Source organism: Nomascus leucogenys, chromosome 9 (assembly GCF_006542625.1).
Source record: "Nomascus leucogenys isolate Asia chromosome 9, Asia_NLE_v1, whole genome shotgun sequence".
In the NCBI taxonomy this organism is placed as follows: domain Eukaryota; kingdom Metazoa; phylum Chordata; class Mammalia; order Primates; family Hylobatidae; genus Nomascus; species Nomascus leucogenys.
The window spans coordinates 55,902,904-55,922,834 of record NC_044389.1 but is presented as its reverse complement, the minus strand read 5'-3'; the positions used below and the strand labels follow the sequence as shown (position 1 = coordinate 55,922,834).

General features: G+C 35.0%; 1 protein-coding gene across 7 annotated transcripts in view; it reads left to right on the top strand.

The window, feature by feature from the left end:
* The window catches only part of ANKRD17 (ankyrin repeat domain 17), a 182,717-nt gene that overhangs the window by 127,866 nt on the left and 34,920 nt on the right, over nucleotides 1-19,931 (top strand). For all 7 annotated transcript variants that reach the window (XM_003265726.3, XM_003265727.2, XM_030818976.1 and 4 more), the window contains 8 exons: nucleotides 5,172-5,283; nucleotides 5,426-5,571; nucleotides 8,716-8,858; nucleotides 9,383-9,596; nucleotides 10,152-10,327; nucleotides 11,648-11,810; nucleotides 14,535-14,630; nucleotides 16,537-16,653. In XM_003265726.3, coding sequence (XP_003265774.1) covers nucleotides 5,172-5,283; nucleotides 5,426-5,571; nucleotides 8,716-8,858; nucleotides 9,383-9,596; nucleotides 10,152-10,327; nucleotides 11,648-11,810; nucleotides 14,535-14,630; nucleotides 16,537-16,653 — 1,167 coding nt within the window. The remainder of the gene's footprint in view (nucleotides 1-5,171; nucleotides 5,284-5,425; nucleotides 5,572-8,715; nucleotides 8,859-9,382; nucleotides 9,597-10,151; nucleotides 10,328-11,647; nucleotides 11,811-14,534; nucleotides 14,631-16,536; nucleotides 16,654-19,931) is intronic.

Genomic DNA, 19,931 nt, shown 5'->3' with positions numbered 1-19,931 from the left:
TATAAAGAACAGTTTAATCACAGTGATTTAACATGAGAAATTAAAGAGGCCAGCAAAAATTAATTAACAGTGATATATATAATATGCTACCATTAAAGCATTCTGCTTTAAAATACATGCATTCTACTTGTTCATGTGAACTGGTTTTAATAGGTTATTTATTTTACTGATTATTCTCATTTATTGAATACCTTGAAGTGCTATCCCACTTTTTAAGCTTACATGTAACCTGACTGGGTTAGAGAATGAGATATTAAGGATTTCGAAGGTTGTGGAAGTCTAAAAAAAAGTTCAGCTTTTAAAGTCCTAGTAGTTTTCAAGGTAATTTAATTATGTTAAGAGTAATTAATAGGCAGGGCACGGTGGCTCGCGCCTGTAATCCCAGCACTTTGGGAGGCCGAGGCGGGGGGATCATGAGGTCAGGAGTTGGAGACCATCCTGGCTAACACTGTGAAACCTTGTCTCTATTAAAAATACAAAAAAAAATTAGCCGGGTGTGGTGGCAGGCGCCTGTAGTCCCAGCTACTCGGGAGGCTGAGGCAGGAGAATGGCATGAACCTGGGAGACGGAGCTTGCAGTGAGCCTAGTGAGCCACTGCACTCTAGCCTTGGCAAAAGAGTGAGACACTCTCTCTCTAAAAAAAAAGAGTAATTAATAGATGTACTTTGTTGTTGTTGTTGTTGTTGTTGAGACAGGGTCTCACTCTGTCACCCAGGTTGGAGTGCAGTGGCACCATCACAGCTTGCTGCAGCCATGAACTCCTGGGCTCAAACGATCCTCCTGCCCCAAACTCATGAGTAGCTAGGAGTACAGGCATTGCACACCACTTCTGGCTAATTTTTTATAGAGATGGGGTCTTGCCATGTTGCCCAGCTGTTCTCAAACTTCTGGCCTCAAGTGATCCTCCTGCCTCAGCCTCCCAAAGTGTTGGGATTACAGGCATGAGCCATTGTACCCAGCATATTTCCTTTTTTAAAGACACTTCACACAGTTCAGTGCTTTTTCACCTGAATTTCAGCTCATTAAAAGTTGTCTTTCCTTCAGTATTGCCATCTGTGTTACTATTTCTTGTTTTTCATTCTATACCACCATTATAAAATTGAATAGTCATGTTGATAACTTACAGAATATTTTTACATTAAATATATTTTTTATCATGTTTTATAAGCCAGAATTCATCATAACAACCTCTATTAATGGTATAGAATGGTGTATATATTATGGCATCATGGGCTAACTGAAATTTTCTTTAGAATATAAACCTGAATGAGCTCTTAAAGCTCTGGACATCTATCTCCTTTTTCAGGTTCTGGACTTTCTCTTAGATGTGTGACAAGGAATATAACTTCTTGACTAATGTAACTTTGTGCAATATAATTTGAGTCTAAGGATTCTTCCTTTAACTGGTACTTTGCCTTCTACAAAATAGTCAGCTGTATTATAATTATTTCCATGATCAGCAGTATTTGAAACACCTGTTTTTTTCTTTACTTTGTCATTATTAATATTAACCCAAATTTCTATTTCAGTTCATTTGTTTATTGATGTATTGAGAAACAGAGTGATATTTCTTACCATTTTGGGATTGTGTAGGTGTTTTTAGGAGGATGGAAGCCTCACTTCAGGCTTTTTAAATTTTTTCATTATCTTAAAAGATTGTCATGTTAGTTGGTTTAGTTTCTGTTAATGCAGAAATACAATGGAGTTGCCCACTTTTAACTTCATTTCCACAAGGAATTTAAAGCTGCTTTCTTAGCTTTAAATGTTTGTTTCTTGAAATCTCATAATATATTATTATGCTTGTCTCCTAGTTTGAACCTGAATTTGCCCTGTAATCAGTAAGCTCCTTTGAGTCCTGTATTATCTTTGTCAACCCTAGAGCACTTAGTAGAGTGCTTTGAATATATAAGGTGCTTAATAAATCTCAGTTGAATTTATGTTTTATAATATTGGAAAAAACATTTTACTGATCCACTAAAATTTTCCGTGCTTATCTTTTACAAATTTTATGTACATCTCTTCATTTTCTATTTGAGCTTTCCTAAATTACTCTTTAAACCCTGGAAGAATTTTAGAAGCCTTATAAACTTCATCATAAAATTGATTCTTCTGCTGATTGCATATGCACCAACGTAGAGTGGACATAAGACATATACACTTAACATTATATTCAGCACAATCTGCTTTGCCTTACCCTCTGTGATATAGTGGGGAGAGCAGGATTTTGTTATCAAGATCTTCTTGGGTTTTTTAAAGCACATCTCTACCAGTTGTTAGCTTATGTGGTCATCGGGAAGTTATTTATCAGAGCCTTTATCTCCTTTTCTCTGAAATCAGATATAATTTCTTCCTATAAACCTGAAATGAAGATCAAATACTATAACACAGTCAGAGCTGTCACTCATTTAAGTTTCATGTCCTTCTCCATTGTTGTAGTTGGTGCATCTCTCCCTTGTGGCCATCCCTGATCTCTGCAGTCAGTAGCTCTGCTCTCTGCCAGCCTCTTCTGCAGAGCAGCTTTTGCGGTCTCCCTCTTCATCACTGACTAGTAGGCTTTTTCTTTTTTCTTAACTCTTACTGATTTTGCCTTTTGTCTTTTGTTTTTCATTTCTTATCATGGAATTTGGTCTTTAGAGTTACTTACATTCTGGGAGAATATGCTTTTCCTTTTTATAATTATTATGTACATTCTACAAATACAATGTGTAAATGTAATCAATGCTACATATATAGTCCCTTGCTTATTATGTTTATTAGTAACAGTTTTTGAATTTATGACCTTTTGCAGCTATTGCCATTCATTTTACTTAACTATCATTTATTATTTCCTAAGTAATATATCACTTACAGGTAGAAAATACAAACATGGACAAGACATGTTCCTTACCTCCCAGGAATTTATAGTCTCTGTGGGTGATAAACATAAAAGGCAGATTGGTGATAAGTACTATAATAGAGATACATATGTGAAAGTGAGGGAAATGCTTAGAGCAACACTGTCCAGTTGAAAAATAAGATGAGACACGTTTGTAATTTTAAATTCTCTAGTAGTGCCATTAAAAAATGTGAAAAGAAACAAATGGGATGAATTTTAAAATATATTTTATTTAATTTAATGTATCCAAATATTGTTTTAACATGTCATGTAATCAATACACCACAATTGCTGAGATTACGTTTTTATTTCATACTAAAAGTCTTCAAAACTTGGTGGGCATGTTAGACTTACAGCTGGAGTGATCAAATCATTTTGGTTTTCCTGGGACTTTCCTGTTTTAGCACCAGAAGTCCCTCATCCCAGAAACCCCCTCAGTCTCAGATTTGTCACCCTACTTAAAGTATATCTGAATTTGGATTTCATTGGAAATACTCAATTTGTATCTAGATTTGATTAAATGTGCAGTCAAAAAGTAGATTCATTTACTCAAATTGTTTGAGACATCCCAAGTTTTCCAATAACCAAACTGAGTATCAGTTATTACATTTAAATTAAAGTTAAATGCAATTTAAAATTCAGTTCCTCTATTACACTAACCGTATTTCAAATGCTAATAGTCACATGTTGCTTGTAGAGTACTAAAGGTATCTAGCTGGGCGTGGTGGCAGAGACCTGTAAACCCAGCTACTCAGGAAGCTGAGGCAGGGAGAGTTGCATGAACCCAGGAGGCGGAGATTGCAGACAGCCAAGATCATGCCGCTGCACTCCAGCCTGGGTGACAGCGAGACTCCACCTCAAAAATATAAAATAAAATAAAAAAATAAAAGTATGAGAAATTAGATAGTTCGCTAGGTTAGCATTGAAACTATAACAGAGTATGAACACTGGTAAATCTAATGTTGGTCATTATCATTAGCAGAAGGCAGAAGCAAACCATATGTAGATAGTGTCATGCCTCATTATAATAGTCTTTGTTTTTGAAAATACACAGTATATTTTGGATGTTTGGTTCCTTTAAGTATTTTGGGGCTTTGTTCTCAAATACAGCTAAGTTACTTGGAAACAATTTTTTTTTAATTTCAAGGCCTACTTTTCAGTTTGTTAGGTGGGTCCACAACTGCTAATTTGGCCCTACTACTGAGGATTCTACTTGACATCCTGTGTGTTTTGAGGTCTTTCTACTCTGGCTGGTGGGAACCAAACTATCCCTGGCCCTGTGTGAGCCCTGGGTATTATTCAGCCTGACTCTCTCTGGTGGTCCTTTCCTGGCCTCGGATAATTTCCTCATGCACATGGACTGATCAAAACTCAGCTGAAGATTTGAGGGGAATCCTCTGCACATCTCCAGAGTACCCTTTCTGCAGTACTCTGCTCTTCAGTAATCTGCTCCATGAATTCTAGCCACCTTGATCTCTGTAAATTCTGTCTTCTCAAGTTGGGGAGACTGCCAGGCTCTGTTTGGATACTTGCTCCTTGCACTATAGCCTGGAAACTCTCCAGGCAGTAAGTTGGGCTAATCATTTCTGTCTTCAGAGATCACTGTTCTGCACTGCCTGTCTAAACACCATCGTTTCAAAGAGGTTTTTTTTCTTTTTTAGTTATTTGAAATAGGAAAATAAATCTGATCTATGTTTCTCCATTAATGGCTGAAAGCAAAAGTTAATCCACAGTATTTCTTTCAATCACGTGATTGAAAGTCGTACTTTATTTTTCTTGATGCTTGTAGCCTTTTTAGAAAACTCACAAGTTGGCTACTAATATGGAAACAAATAAACCTTGCCTTTCTTTTCTTTTCTTTCCTTTTTTTTTTTTTGAGACAGAGTCTCGCTTTGTCACCCAGGCTGGAGTGCAGTGGCGTGATCTTGGTTCACTGTAACCTCTGCCTCCCAGGTTCAAGCGATTCTTCTGCCTCAGCCTCCGAAGAAGCTGGGACTACAGGCACACACCACCACACCCGGCTAATTTTTACATTTTTAGTCAAGATGGGGTTTCACCGTGTTGGCCAGGATGGTCTCAATCTCTTGACCTTGTGATCTGCCCGCCTCGGCCTCTCAAAGTGCTGGGATTACAGGCGTGAGCCACCACACCCGTCCGTAAACCTTGCTTTTCAAATGCTTGATATTGTAGAGTGGTACATATGTATTTGTGTGTATTTGGTATGTTTGCATATTATGTATTTGATATTAACATCTTAAGTTATTTAATAAACTAATCAAAAAATAATTTCTTATAGACTGAGAGTAATCATGACACGGCGCTAACACTTGCCTGTGCTGGTGGCCACGAGGAACTGGTACAAACACTTCTAGAGAGAGGAGCTAGTATAGAGCACCGAGACAAGAAAGGTAGGGCCTGCTTTTGTTTTATTTTTTGGAATACTGGTCAAAAAATTTATTTAGGAACATTATTTCTTAGTCCTATTTTGAAGGTTAGATATTTTGTTCTTTTGCCTTAGCATGTAGTGAGAAGATCATTATTTTTCTCCAGGTTTTACTCCACTCATCTTGGCTGCCACAGCTGGTCATGTTGGTGTTGTGGAAATATTGCTGGACAATGGTGCAGACATTGAAGCCCAGTCTGAAAGAACCAAGGACACACCACTCTCCTTGGCTTGTTCTGGGGGAAGACAGGAGGTAATGTTTCCCCTTAGTGTAATTGTTTTCCTTTCTGTGTTTAGCAAATGTGTACTTTCACTTACATTATTTTTTCTATCAGAACAATGCTTTGACATTTAGATTTATCACAATAACTGAAACTATTATCTACTAACAAAAAGATGAGTATCATTGTTAGCATAAGCTATCTTGCCAGAAAAATCACACATTGTTTAGAATCCTGCTCATTTAAAAGTAGTAATGCCATGCATTTAGGGTAGGAGAAAGACTATTCCAAGTCAAATCAGTAAGTTCCTAATGTACAGGGCCTATATTCACTCATCTTTGCCTGCCCTATAGTACATGGCATAGAAGGTACTTAATCCCAGTCTCTGTTGCTGTCTGTAAGATTAGTAGGGAATTAAGAATATTCAATTTTTATGAGTTTTGAGAACTCTTGTCTTGCTTTGATTTTTCCCCACCCTGTCTCAACTCTGGAGGAAAGGTTCTCAGATAAGATGGTAAGATTATTTGACCTTTTGTTTTTTTTAAGGAAACTAGAACAACTGATAGAGATTAGCTAGGCTTAAGAAAATATAGCTTTACACTCACTTATGTATCTTGTGGCATTTTATAATCAGCTAGATAACCCCCCCCTTTTTTTTTTTTTTTCAAATTCAGTCCTTTGTACAGGGGATATAAACCAGATGTGTTGTCTCCATAGATTCCCTTCTCTATCAAGGAATTATTGAATCTTAGATTTGGAAAGCACCTTAGGTCGTTCAGATCAGTGTCTTAGCTTTAAAATCTTTTTTCTCTTATTCTTTTATAAGGTTTTCCTATTTATCAGGCCTGAAGTATGCCTTTTTTGTTTCCCTACAGTTCTTAGTTTTGTTCTTTAAACAAATAGAAAGAGGTTTATACCCTTTTCTATCTTCAGACTTTTTTTTCCTGAAGTCACCTATTCTTTGTGTGAAAGAAGTCTTGTTTCGGTTGTTAGCCTAAGAATACCTTTTCCAATCCCTTCACCATCGTGACTATTTCACCCTTTATGTCAGTATCCTTCTTGAAATATTATATGTAAAGGTATTCTGATGAGCAAACTGGGGAACTTTTACCTCCCATTTGAGCATCTTAAAGTAGCTTTTTCCCCCACTTCCCCCCAAGTCATAGCACATAAGGTTATATTGAACTCTAGTTAGTTAAACCTGCTAGATTTTTTAAATAAACTAATAAATAAACAGTTTTAAGAGATATAATAATTCCTATACAAAAGAATGGGAAATCTAATAAAATTACATAAGTGCAGGAAGGTAGGGCTTGGTAATCCTTCATTTTGTAAATTAAAAAGGACTGAAATCTATTAACAGTGATAATATAGGCATTTTTTTTCTGTAATTTTTGTTCCCTTATATTTGGAATAGATATTAATATGCATGGATAGTTAGATACACTTGTTACTAGAATACTCCACACAAGAGACAAGGAGCCTGGCCTGTCCTTACTGTTTTGTTTCTTCTACTTGTGTCACTTTTTTCTTCTATAATTCATAGTAGGGGCAATAGATAAGTTAAAAGTATTATAAGCCAAATATTAAGATAGTGAAAAATAAACTACTTAATTTGATAATTTCTACTATTCCAGAAAAAGTAAAAATCCCCATGAATCCCTTAAAGCAAAATTTTGACTTTCAATCATTTTGCCTTTCAATCATTATTTAGCTTGAGAAAATACTTGCTTTATATAAGAACAGGTTTTTTCAACATTGAGTCAAGAAGAAATTAGTTTATTTTCTTTATTTAAAAGTAACATTAAAGCCAATAGGGCACTGTAATTTTTATGAATTACATATTTTTGTTAAAATGTAACAGATTAGGTTACAACAATTGTTGAGGTATGTTAGGGTAACAATTTTGCCTATAAACACTTTGTTACTTTAATTTGGTGTCAATAGAACAGGTATAATAAAATGTTGGAAAGTTATTTTACTATAAAATCATACATTTTTGTTGTATATTGGATGTTTTGGGAGCAGAAGAGTTCTCTGAAAGAATTGAGAAAATATAATGGCATTGAGAAAACTTGAGAAATTTGATGAGAGTTTTCACTGTACTGTTTATAAAATAGCCTAACGCCATATTTTTTCTTGTTTTTATAACCTTGTCACTCGTTCTGAAAGCAAAAAGTGATGGAAAGAATGTGATATCTAAAATTGGACATAGCTTTGCTGAGATGCAAGATAAAGCACTGTTCATTAACATTTATTATTTGCCAGTTAGTATTTTAGGATATATTATTAATAGTAAGAGCAGGGGTAAGAGCTATGATCTTGAGCCAGTCTTGACTTCTCTATATCTTATTTATAAAATGAAAATGAATATTGTGTCAAAGGATTGTTTAGGCATTAAATGACATAGTGGACAATGATCTGTGAATGGCCAATCAGTACTTAAATAAATGCTAAATATTTTTAGGTTTCAGGAAATGCAGTTAAGATCCAGTGGGATACAACTACACATCCACTAGAATGGCTAAAATTGACGACTGGCAATGACAAGTGTTGCCAAGACTCATGCTACTAGAACTCATGCATTATTGAAGGGAGTGTGCATAGTACAACCACTTTAAGAATAGCCTGGCAATTTCTTACAAAACCATACACCCAGAAATTCTGCCAGTAGGTGGGACCTAAAATCTAGGTAGTGAATGTATATAAGGTTTTTCAATGTTATCTTAGAAAATTTTCATAATTTTGTGAAAATATAGGACCTTTTATTCCATGTTTTTAAAATACTTACTGATTGAAAGGTTTAAAAATATGTTAAATACATTCACATGTATAATACGAAAAAATCTTGTCCCATATTACTCTGTTTTACCACTTTGTGGTGAAATAACAAATATTAATTTCCAAAGCATGTCGCAACATTTTCAGTCCAGACCTTTCATGAACACACTATACCATTTTAGTAGATTTCTACATGGGTTTTACTTGAGAAGGTATCTCTTTGTTGGCTTCTAAGACCTCCTGCTACCATTAGAGGCTGATTTTGTGCAAAGCATGAAGGAAGAACTTTCACCTTCTTTTGTTGTACAGTATACCAGAAAAAGAAATTTAAAAATACACACTTCGGTAATTTGTCTCTCCATAAGAAAACATATTTTTTTCTATTTTATTTTCAGGTGGTGGAGCTATTGTTAGCTCGAGGGGCAAATAAAGAGCACAGGAATGTTTCTGATTACACACCTCTAAGTCTGGCTGCTTCTGGTGGCTATGTGAACATCATCAAAATATTACTAAATGCAGGAGCTGAGATTAACTCTAGGCAAGTTGTATTCCCTTTCTGTAAGCCCCTTATTTAGTAAGACTGTTATAGATATTTGTAGAACACCTATTTTTTAGTGCCAAATTTAATAAATCCCTTTATTACAAATTTGGCATTCAAAGTATTAGAGATTTTTGAGAAGAACTTCATTTAAGTAATTAAAACTTGATACAGAGCTTGAAAAATATTGAGTACTTTTTCTTATGATACTAAATGTAAACATCTTAGAAGCTTTTATTAAGCAAGATAATACATGCTTTAAGATTGAAAGTTTATCCTAATAACTTATTAATCACCTTCCAGCCCAACTCATTATGTTGAGTGAAATACAAAAAAATTCTAATGAAATATTTCTAATGGAGTCCTGGTAATATCTCAGAGACTTAACTAGGGTTGAGAAAAATGGGTATTTTAAACAATCCTGCAAAATAATCTTAGATTAGAATTATGTATCATCTCCAGTTTTTCTATGTCATTTAAAATATATATTTTCCCATTTGTTTTCCCCATACCTGCACCCCCAGAACTGGTAGCAAATTGGGCATCTCTCCTCTGATGTTAGCAGCTATGAATGGGCATACAGCTGCTGTTAAGCTCTTGTTAGACATGGGCTCTGACATAAATGCTCAGATAGAAACCAATCGGAACACTGCCCTTACTTTAGCCTGCTTCCAAGGAAGAACTGAAGTGGTTAGTCTTCTGCTTGATAGAAAAGCAAATGTTGAACACAGAGCTAAGGTAAGAAAAAGTTTGAGATTTACACATGAATTTATTGCTTTGATATTTAAGATGTATAGTAGCAACATGTTGATTATAATTTTAGTGCTTTCTAGTAACATTTATCTCCTATGTATATATTTAATTAGAAATCATTCTGTATAACTCAGTCAAACATTAACTCTTGAAAATACCTGAGTGATAAATTTTTATAGGCAACAATGACAGTAGGGTTATCAGCTGAAAAAGAGAGACTGTTTTGAAAAGGAAGGGAATGGAACATTTATTGAGTACCAGTTATATGCCAAGTGCTTGCATCTTAAACAGATTTTTTTTTCTTTTTCCTTTCTTTCTTCTTTTTTTTATTTTTGCAATACCGTTGAGATTAGGTAGAATTATTTTCTTTTAATAGATCAGACTGTAACTCAAAGGAGCTAATAAGGGTCAGTGATTAAATTTAGTTGTGAATCTTGGTAACAGCTGTATCATATTCCTTCTTCAAGTTGTTATTCTTTAAAATTTTAGATCTTTCCAGTCTCTTATGTGTCATTACTTTTAATTTTACGCTAAACTTAGACTGGTCTCACACCACTAATGGAAGCTGCCTCTGGTGGATATGCGGAGGTGGGCCGAGTTCTTTTGGATAAAGGTGCTGATGTTAATGCCCCTCCAGTTCCCTCCTCAAGAGATACAGCTTTAACCATAGCAGCAGATAAAGGGCATTACAAATTCTGTGAGCTTCTTATTGGCAGGTATGTTGTTACTATACGCTTCATATATGAACACAAGTGTTACTAGTGATTATCATTCTCTCTGGGCAATTAAACCATTTAAAAAATCAAATGTGATTATTTCTTCTTTTATAAACAAGTGCTTTTTTCTCCAAACCTACCCATTGTTTTCCAACCCTCCAGAGCTATGCTACATTGTCTGATTTGTTTCTGTGTAACCTAAAACTGTTTTTCTTTCATTCTTGTCTATATTACTTTTAACGTCTATAATAACAAGCTATTTGAACATCCATCTGTTATCAGACATACTTACATCCCCGACACACAAGTCTTAAAAGTCTGGCAGTGATCTAAGGCTTCATTGTTCATTTTCTTGTTCTTTACAGCAATTAAGGCTTTTAGGTGTGGTTATGGGACTATTTAAGATAAACAGACAAGATCCAGGGTACTTTCTACTTTCAGTCATGTAGAAGCTGCCTGCTAGTTTTCCAAAGATGCTTGTCTGTTTAACTTGTTTTCATGCACTCTCAAAGACCTTTGCATGGTATTCTAAGCAGTAGTATTTGGCAGTAACTGCTTTTAACTCTTATTAACCATGGGTCTTCCCATCTACATCATGCCCACTGAATGAATGCTAAACCTGCATGTTATCTTTAACATAACTACAAAAACAGATTGAGTATCCTTAATTGGAAAAGCTCCAAAATATGGAGCTTTTTGAGCCCTCTTATGACACTCAAAGGAGATACTCACTGGAGCATTTCAGACTTCAGATATTGGATTTCAGATTAGGGATGGTCAAACTGTATATGAATACAAATAATCTGAAACAGTTACAGTTGCCTCATAGGATATTGTTTGTGTAGTATAATTCTGAGAGCATGACATATTTAAATCTTTGAATATTGAAAACAATTTTTATCTTTACAGAATATTTTCACATGTTGATAGTTGATTTTTGTTACTGTGTCATTTCATTCTATTTAAGACAATGCTAGGCTAGGTGTGGTGACAATGCCAATAATTTCAGCACTTTGAAAGGTTGAGGCAGGAGGATTACTTGAGCCCAGGAGTTCGAGACGAGCCTGGGTAACATAGGAAGATTCCGTCTCCGCAAGAAATTTAAAAATTAGCTGAGCGTGGTGGCATGGGCCTGTAGTCCCAGCTACTCTGGAGGCTGAGGTAGGAGAATCATATGACCCCTGGAGGTGGAGGCTGCAGTGAGCCATGATCTCACCACTGCACTCCAGCCTGTGTGACAGAGCAAAACCCTGTATTTAAAAAAAAAAAAAAAAAAAAAAAAAAAAAAAAGACAATGCTATCTGTGTCATTGGTTTTTAGGGGAGCTCATATTGATGTACGTAACAAGAAGGGGAACACTCCATTGTGGCTAGCAGCAAATGGTGGACACCTCGATGTGGTTCAGTTACTGGTGCAAGCAGGTGCAGATGTGGATGCAGCAGATAACCGCAAGATAACTCCTCTTATGGCAGCATTTAGAAAGGTATAAGTCTTTCATCCTCATTTCCCTGGATGTTTTTTTACTTACACTAGGAAGTACATGGCTTAGTGATCACTAAAGACTCATTTTGTGCTTTTGCAGCTGTGATGAAAGCAATAATATGCAAATAATTACTCTTATGGCAACATTAAATGTAGATATATACAGGTTTTGCAGAAAAGCCATTAATTTTAACCTTATTGGACATCAGAGCTAAGTAAACTTTTAAAAAGCTGTTCTAAGTAATGTTTTCAAAATCTAGTTGCAGTCTTAATCTTCACAAAGTGTAAATCCAGTTAAGATACTTAAGTAAGTACCTCCAGTTAGTTACTCTTAGTGAGTGTTTTCTTCTATTACCACTACAGAGAAAAATATCACTTAAACTGGTTAGTTTTGGGGGGGGGGTTTGTGCCAGGCACGGTGGCTCATGCCTGTAATCTCAGCACTTTGGGAGGCCAAGGCGGGCAGATATAGCGAAGCCCTGCCTCTACAAAAATTATAAAAATTAGCCGAGCGTGGTGACATGTGCTTATAGTCCCAGCTACTCAGGAGGCTGAGATAGGAGGATGGCTTGAGCCTGAGAGGCAGAGGTTGCAGTGAGCTGAGATTGCACCACCGCACTCCAGCCCGGGTGACAGAGTACGTACGACCCTGTCTCTAAAAAAATTTGTTTTCATTTCGATTATTGACTTTACTAGGAAAAAAAAGAATTAAATAATGAAAATGCCTCTACCAGCATTTTAAACTACTAAGTTTCAAGTATATTACATTTAAAGGTAAAAATAGGAATTCTGTGAAAGTGAAACAAACTTTCTCTTTCTGTACGTAACACAGAGCTGTGTGTAAGTAATTTGATTTAATGGTTTGTTTGATAATCCATTGATCTCTTAAATACAGCTTTAGTTTGTTATTGGGAATATCAGATTACTGTTACAGGGATTATAATTTTGAGTTTTGTCATTTGGAGATACGTAGCTAAAATTCCCTGTAGATGCCAAAATGTTGAAAAATTTTAATAAATAAATCGCAGTAAGCTATCTCTTCCTTTTTCTCTTATTATTTTCTCTGAATGCTGTTCTTTATTCTACCTCTTCCCTAGATATTCTGGACTACCAATGACTCTGTATTTTTGACTCTGTATATTTTTGTTTCTCAGCAATCCATCTTATTCCTTCTCACTGGCTAGCTGCCTCTTCTCCAAGCAAGCTAGCATATCATTATCAAGTTAATCTTTCTCACCACTCTGCTATATTAGAGAACCTCTTCAAGAACCTTTCTATGTCTCCCCAGTCTCTGAAATAATTTGAAATCCGATCTTAGTTTGGTATTCACAGCCACCACAATTTAGTGCTTATAGATTTTGTCTCCCATTAGAATCCTTAACGTGGAGAATTATCTTCTTGCTTGGTCTTTTCCTTGTTCCTATCTCTCACATCACCTTTGTTCTCATCTCATAGAATGCCCATGTCTTTCTTCATTTTTCCAAAGTTACTCATTCTTTAGTTATAGTTGAAGTCTCTCCTTCTACCCAACTCTTCATCCTATTTGAGTTCACATTGATATCTCTAATCTCTAGAGGTTGTACAAGTTTGACAGTCTTTATCATTCATTTGGAGAAATACATATTTTTATATGTTATTACTCTAATTATTAGAGTTATTATTTTTATTAGTTATTACTCTAGTATCTAACATGCATATATCTTTCCAAATAGACTTATTGACTTCAGATGAGCAGTGCTTATCTTTTATACTCCTATGTATTCGTTCCATTATTTCTTGAGTACCTAACGTGCAACTGTGGGCTAGAGTACTATATTATATAGGGTGCAACATAGTATATGTATATATAACATATACTATGTTATATAGGGTGCAATATGGAAAGGTAAGATCCATACCCAAAGTTAGGTAACTGTTTGAGTTGTCCCATATAAATAGTTTAAACACTGTAGAAGTGTTAGAGAGATCCTTAGGGAATGATGTAAGTGACATTTGAGCTATTCATTTAGAGAAAAGTTTAGAAACATGCAGTCTAAAAGGAAGAGATAGAGGCAATAGAAAAAATATGCTAAAGATTAACAGCTGTTTATCCCGACTGGCTAACTTCAGATGTTGTGTCAGAAAGCAACAGTATGGGCTAGAGAAAGTGGGAATGGCTCTTAAGAAGTAGGAAAGGGCAAGTCTAAAGATTTTGAACTTAGATACTGACTTGTGTTGCAGTGAATAATCATAGCTTATTCTTCATGAAAGTATATATTCTTTCACACTACCTAGGACAGTATTATACATTTGTTTTTTATCTGAAGGAATGAAAAAACAAAATTATTATTTTTCTCTTTTAATCCTTAGAATTGAAACTAGACTCTCATATTTAGGGAGTTAGCAAAGAAAAAAATAAGAATCCCCCCTGCCCCCCACCACCACCACCCTTCAGACATATCCCCTACTCTTTGTATTGATTTTGGGATTATTGTTTTTTTTATTCAGAGTTGTTTAGAATTTTAGCTCATATTATTATGTACTTTTTTTGGAGGGTAGGATGAAAATGATCAATGTGGATTTAATTCACTGGAACCAAAGCCTGTCTCTTTTTCATTTATAGTGTAAATATGCAATTTAGTCTTTACTTTGTGGCACTAATCTTAACTGTTAAAGTTAGTTCAGGCATAGATTTACTGAATTGTTAGAGTCTGTTTTCAATCTGACATTGATATCTATTTTTTAGGGTCATGTGAAGGTGGTGCGCTACTTAGTCAAAGAAGTCAATCAGTTTCCATCAGATTCTGAATGTATGAGATACATAGCAACCATCACTGATAAGGTAATATGTTGTTCACTATATGAGCAAGGGACTCTATTTGGTTAATATATCTTCCATTCTAAGAAAAATTCTTAGTTTGAGTAGTAAAGTGTAATATGTAGCCATTTTCATTTATCTAGTATTTGGGAATGAAGTATGTGATTTAAGAGATTCTTGCAGATTATTTACTTACCTAATGAATCAATAAAACATCCTCTGCTATAGGATTACCTTATCTTTAAAAATAATACTTAAGGCCAGGTGCAGTGGCTCACCCTTGTAATCCCAGCAGTTTGGGAGGCCGAGGCAGGTGGATTGCATGAGCCCAGGAGTTCAAGACCAGCTTGGGCAACATGGGGAGACCCCATCTCTACAAAAATATAAAAATTAGCCTGGCATGTTGGCATGTGCCTATAATCCCAGCTACTTGGAAGGCTGAGGCACGAAAATCGCTTGAACCCGGCAGGTGGAGGTTGCAGTGATCCAAGAGTGTGCCATTGTACTCCAGCCTGGGCATCAAAGCAAGACTGTCTCAAAAAATAAAATAAAAATAAAAAAATTCTTGAGCTAATTCAATTTTTATGTGAACACTAAGTAATTCAAAGCAACATGTTATTATTCATTAGGGCTGTCTTCTGTATATGTGTGTTTATCCAGACTGATACCTATATTGAGAAAGTAATGAGTCCAATAGATTTTTATTTCTTAGTAAGATGAACATACTACTTTTAATCATGAGCAAGAAGTCTTGAGTGTGATGTAAAAGTTAGGGTAACTAACTTTTAGTTTTAACTGAGTTTTAGAATGAATTGGCTAGGAATTTTGCAGAGAATGCAAATTTTGCAGGAAATTTTATGGAAGATAAAATTGAATCCTATTAGAGATCCGAATTGAGACCTTCTCCGGGAGACATACATTTTGATTTGGAGTTTACACTTGAATAAGATCCTAACACGTGCCTCTGAAGACCAAAGAGGACAACAAATCTTAAAAATGTCTTCTTATTACGTTTACACAGTTGCTATTACATGATAGTGAACAGCTTTTCCCTATGAGTTTTAATTTAAACTAGCTAGGTCACTGTCTTTCCTAGCTCTAGATTTGTCCATGACAATTAACATTCCTATATATCACGGGTTTTTAGGGGGAGAGGGGGAGATTAAAAATAAATTATGTTTAATAATACTAAGAATAAGACTGGTTCAGTGGCACACAGCTGTAGTCTCAGGTACGCATTAGTCTCATGTACTTGGTAGGCTGAGGTGAGAGGATTGCTTGAGCCCAGGAGTTAAAGAATACAGTGTACTATGATTGTGCCTGTTAATAGCCACTGCATTTAAGCCTGGGCAACATAGCAAGCCCCTATCTCTAAAATTAAATAAAAATTTTATAAAAATAAGGAAGTAGTGTTTTGCTGTCCTAAAGTGTGACTTGAGAATGAACTCACTGAGAAAATTATGTAAGTACATGTATCTGATTCCTTTATAAATGATTTTTGTATACAAAATTGGAGCAACAAAGCTTAAATATTTGAGGACATTTCTTGAAAAATTTTCACATCTGTTTTCTTTGTTGACATTGACTATTTCCTTTAGCCTGTTAACCAGCCAACATAAATTATTGTAGTTCTGTTTGCTGTCCAATTTCTTATATTTAAATTAGAGGATAAATGATTTTAGTTTCTAAAGTGCCTGCTAAATGGATATTATTTTGAAGAATAGCAAAAGCTACTCTTTGATTCTTTATTTGTATATATTCCTAAATATACCATGTCAATTATGTTTTTATTTGCACACCTTTTTTCCCCCTTTCATGGATCTTTATTGCTTAGGTTTGAGTACCTTACTAAAGATCTTCATGTTTTTAGGAATTTCTCTAAGTGGGAATTGTTCTGTGAGCCTGGAAAAATCTTAATTTTTCATTATAGGAGATGCTGAAGAAGTGTCATCTTTGTATGGAGTCAATAGTACAAGCCAAAGATAGACAGGCTGCTGAAGCAAACAAAAACGCCAGCATTTTGTTAGAGGAGTTAGACTTGGAAAAGGTAATAATATTTACACGTGAAAACTACCCACTTTTTTCCATCTTGTTTTCTCTTCTTTTGATTTGTAATCCGTTGTTTTTTTGTTTTGTTTTGTTTGCTTTAAATTATATACATGGTTTCTTTCTACATTTGGCTCAAATCGTGGAGAAAATTATGAGTACATTGAACATCATTAAAAGCTTCTTTGTAACTAACAAAATTTTGTTATAGGAATTGCATTGATCTGGAAGTCAGAAAACTTAGCTTCTAGTTCTGGATTTTAGTTTTATCTCAGCTAATGATCTCTTAATCCTCAACCACATCTGTTGTTTTTTGATCTTAGACCTTGTAATTTATTGCCAACAGGTTTATCACAAGTGCCAAATGCACTACCAAGGCATAACCAACTAGTGAAATACAAATCTTGGAATGTCAAATGAGTACACTTTTTAAATGGGTGACTTCTCTTGTACTTTTCTCTTTCAGGCAGACTACAACATCATGCCCATCTATTCCCATGGGGAGTAAAACACACCAAAACAGCATATAGTTTGGACAGTCTTATAGCTTCTTCACTCCCCTTTTCTGCCACGTTTTCCCCTATAATTCTGTACTCTAGAACTTAATTGAATAGTAATCATAGGAAAATAATTGGTTTGGCATTGAATATTATGGAACTGCCATATCTCATCTTTTATAAAAAGGTCAATGGCTGGGCGCAGTAGCTCACGCCTGTATTCCCAGCACTTTGGGAGGCCGAGGCGGGCGCGTCACCTGAGGTCTGGAGCTTGAGACCAGCCTGGCCAACATGGCAAAACGCCGTCTCTACCAAAAATACGAAAATTAGCCGGACGTGGTGGTGCATGCCTGTAATCCCATCTACTCTGGAGGCTGAGGCAGGAGAAATCACTTGAACCTGGGAGGCGGAGGTTGCAGTGAGCCAAGGTCACGCCACTGCACTCCAGCCTGGGCAACAGAGTGAGATTCTGTCTCAAAAAATAAATAAAATTTTTTTAAAAAGGTCAAAATGCTATAAAATTTAACATGTACTGTTTAAATTTATAAAGGAGATGCAGTGATAATGACGCACATGCGTTTTTTGACTTGTTAGCTACATTCTTTTTTACTATACTTGCTTTCTTTATTAAGCTCTACATTTTATCCTACATTAATATGAATCATTTGAAGTACTTTATTCTAATTTAAATTTGAAAATACTATTTTCTGAAAAGATGTATTTTATTTTGGAAGCTCTTCATTTTTAAAAATTTCTGGTTTATATTTTTAGCAAATTAAAAGTAGCTGTTTTGGCCATTTAAAAATGTTAAAAGAATGTGAGTGCATTAAGAGGTAATGACCACTATAACTACTACTTGACCTGTTTTTATGTTCACTACCTAACATTTATTTAATGCCTGCTAAATACAAGGCAGTATAATTGAGCCAAGTTATGTGATAGAATATATATTTGATTCTTTAAATTTTTGGTTTTTTATTATAACAGTGTGCTCAGTTTAAACTGTGAAACAGACAAAGACAAGAACAGCTGCCATCATTTTAAGATAACTGAAGTTAGAAATGTGATAATGGTTGTTTTAAAATCTTTACCTCTGCAATTACCTATAAGGCCTTTTAAGACCCTGCAATGATCTGCCTACCCACACCACTTCTTACACCTCTCTGGCCTTGTTTTTTATTACTTTCTCTTAGTCACCTTGCTCTATCCATACTGACCATCCTCTTTTTGTTGTGCTGTCAGCAGCATCTTCCATGAATGTCCCTTAGATGTCCTCATGTTTTAGTTTCCTCTTCACAAGCACTTTTCTGCTCTTCTCTGCTTTTTCACTTTTCAACATTCTAAATATTGTATTCATTCAAAATACTTAATTATCTTGTTTGTCTCTCTCTACCACTAGAACATATGTGCCATAAAATAGTGTCTGGCATATAGTAGGCACTCAGTAAATATTTGTTGAATGAATAAATATTCACACTTAATTGTGATGGTGTACTTTTTTAAAAAATCAGAATCATGCAAACATATTACTCTAATACTTGCTTTCTCCTCTCTTAGTAACTGATGGATATTGTCATTTGATAGTGATTTTAAGTAACTGCAGAATAGTCCATAATAAGTTTGTTTCCAGTTTTTTGTCACGACAAATAATATTGTAATAAATACCCTTATACATATTTTTAAAATATTTTGCTCCTTTCATTCTTATGAAATAAGTTCCTTCATGTGGGTCAACATATAGTAGTCCCTTTATTTGTGGTTTTGCTTTCCCTGTGGTCTGAAAATACTAAATGGAAAATTCCAGAAATAAACAATTCATAAGTTTCATGTTGCATGCCGTTCTGAGTAGTGTGATGAAATTTTGCGCCATCCTTTTCTGTCCCACCTGGGACATGAATCCTCCTTTCGTCTGGTGTATCCACTCAGTGGCCCTCAGTTATCAGATTGACTGTTGAGGTATCACAGTGCTTGTGTTCAAGAAACCCTAATTTTACTTAATAATGGCCCCAAAGTGCAAGAGTAGTGTTACTGGCATATTGTTATAATTGTTCTATTGTATTGTTATTGTTGCTTATCTTTCATTGTGTCTAATTTATAAATTAAATTTTATCGTGGGTTTCTATGAAAAAACGTATATATTACAGGGTTCAGTACTATCCAAGGTTTCAGGCATCTACCAGGGATCTTGGAATGTATTTATTCATCATGGATAAGGGGGCACTACTGTATTTTTAATTTAGTAGATACTTGCAGAATACTTTCCTAGTACCATCAGCAATACACCAATGTCATTTCCTTGTATTCTTGCCAGCATTATCTAACCTTAATGTTTATACTTTCAAGAGCCTTAGTTTTAAGAGAAGTCAACAGAAGCTTCTTTTAAATGTCATTGTATATTTTTCCATAATATTAAAACCAAAAGGTAATGAAGAATTCTTAATCATAAATTAATTCTATCTAAATTGATTCCTCCACATGCATTATATACTTTTATGTATAGTTTTGAGTGAACGTGGAACATATGTAAAATTTTAAATTATAGAGAAGCCACTTTCTTCCTGAACTACAGCCCATATTTTTATTTGAAAGATTATCAGATTGGGATATTAGAGTTTGGCACACTATTTTTTAATTATAATTTACATCTGGGAAAATGTACTTCTTTAGCCTTTTGAGATATATTACATTCTGGCTTCATCGCTGGAGTTGGTCTTGACTGGTCTGAGTTGAGATTCTCCATATGTAAGTTATTCCTTGTATAAAAGTGCTTCTTTGGTCAGTC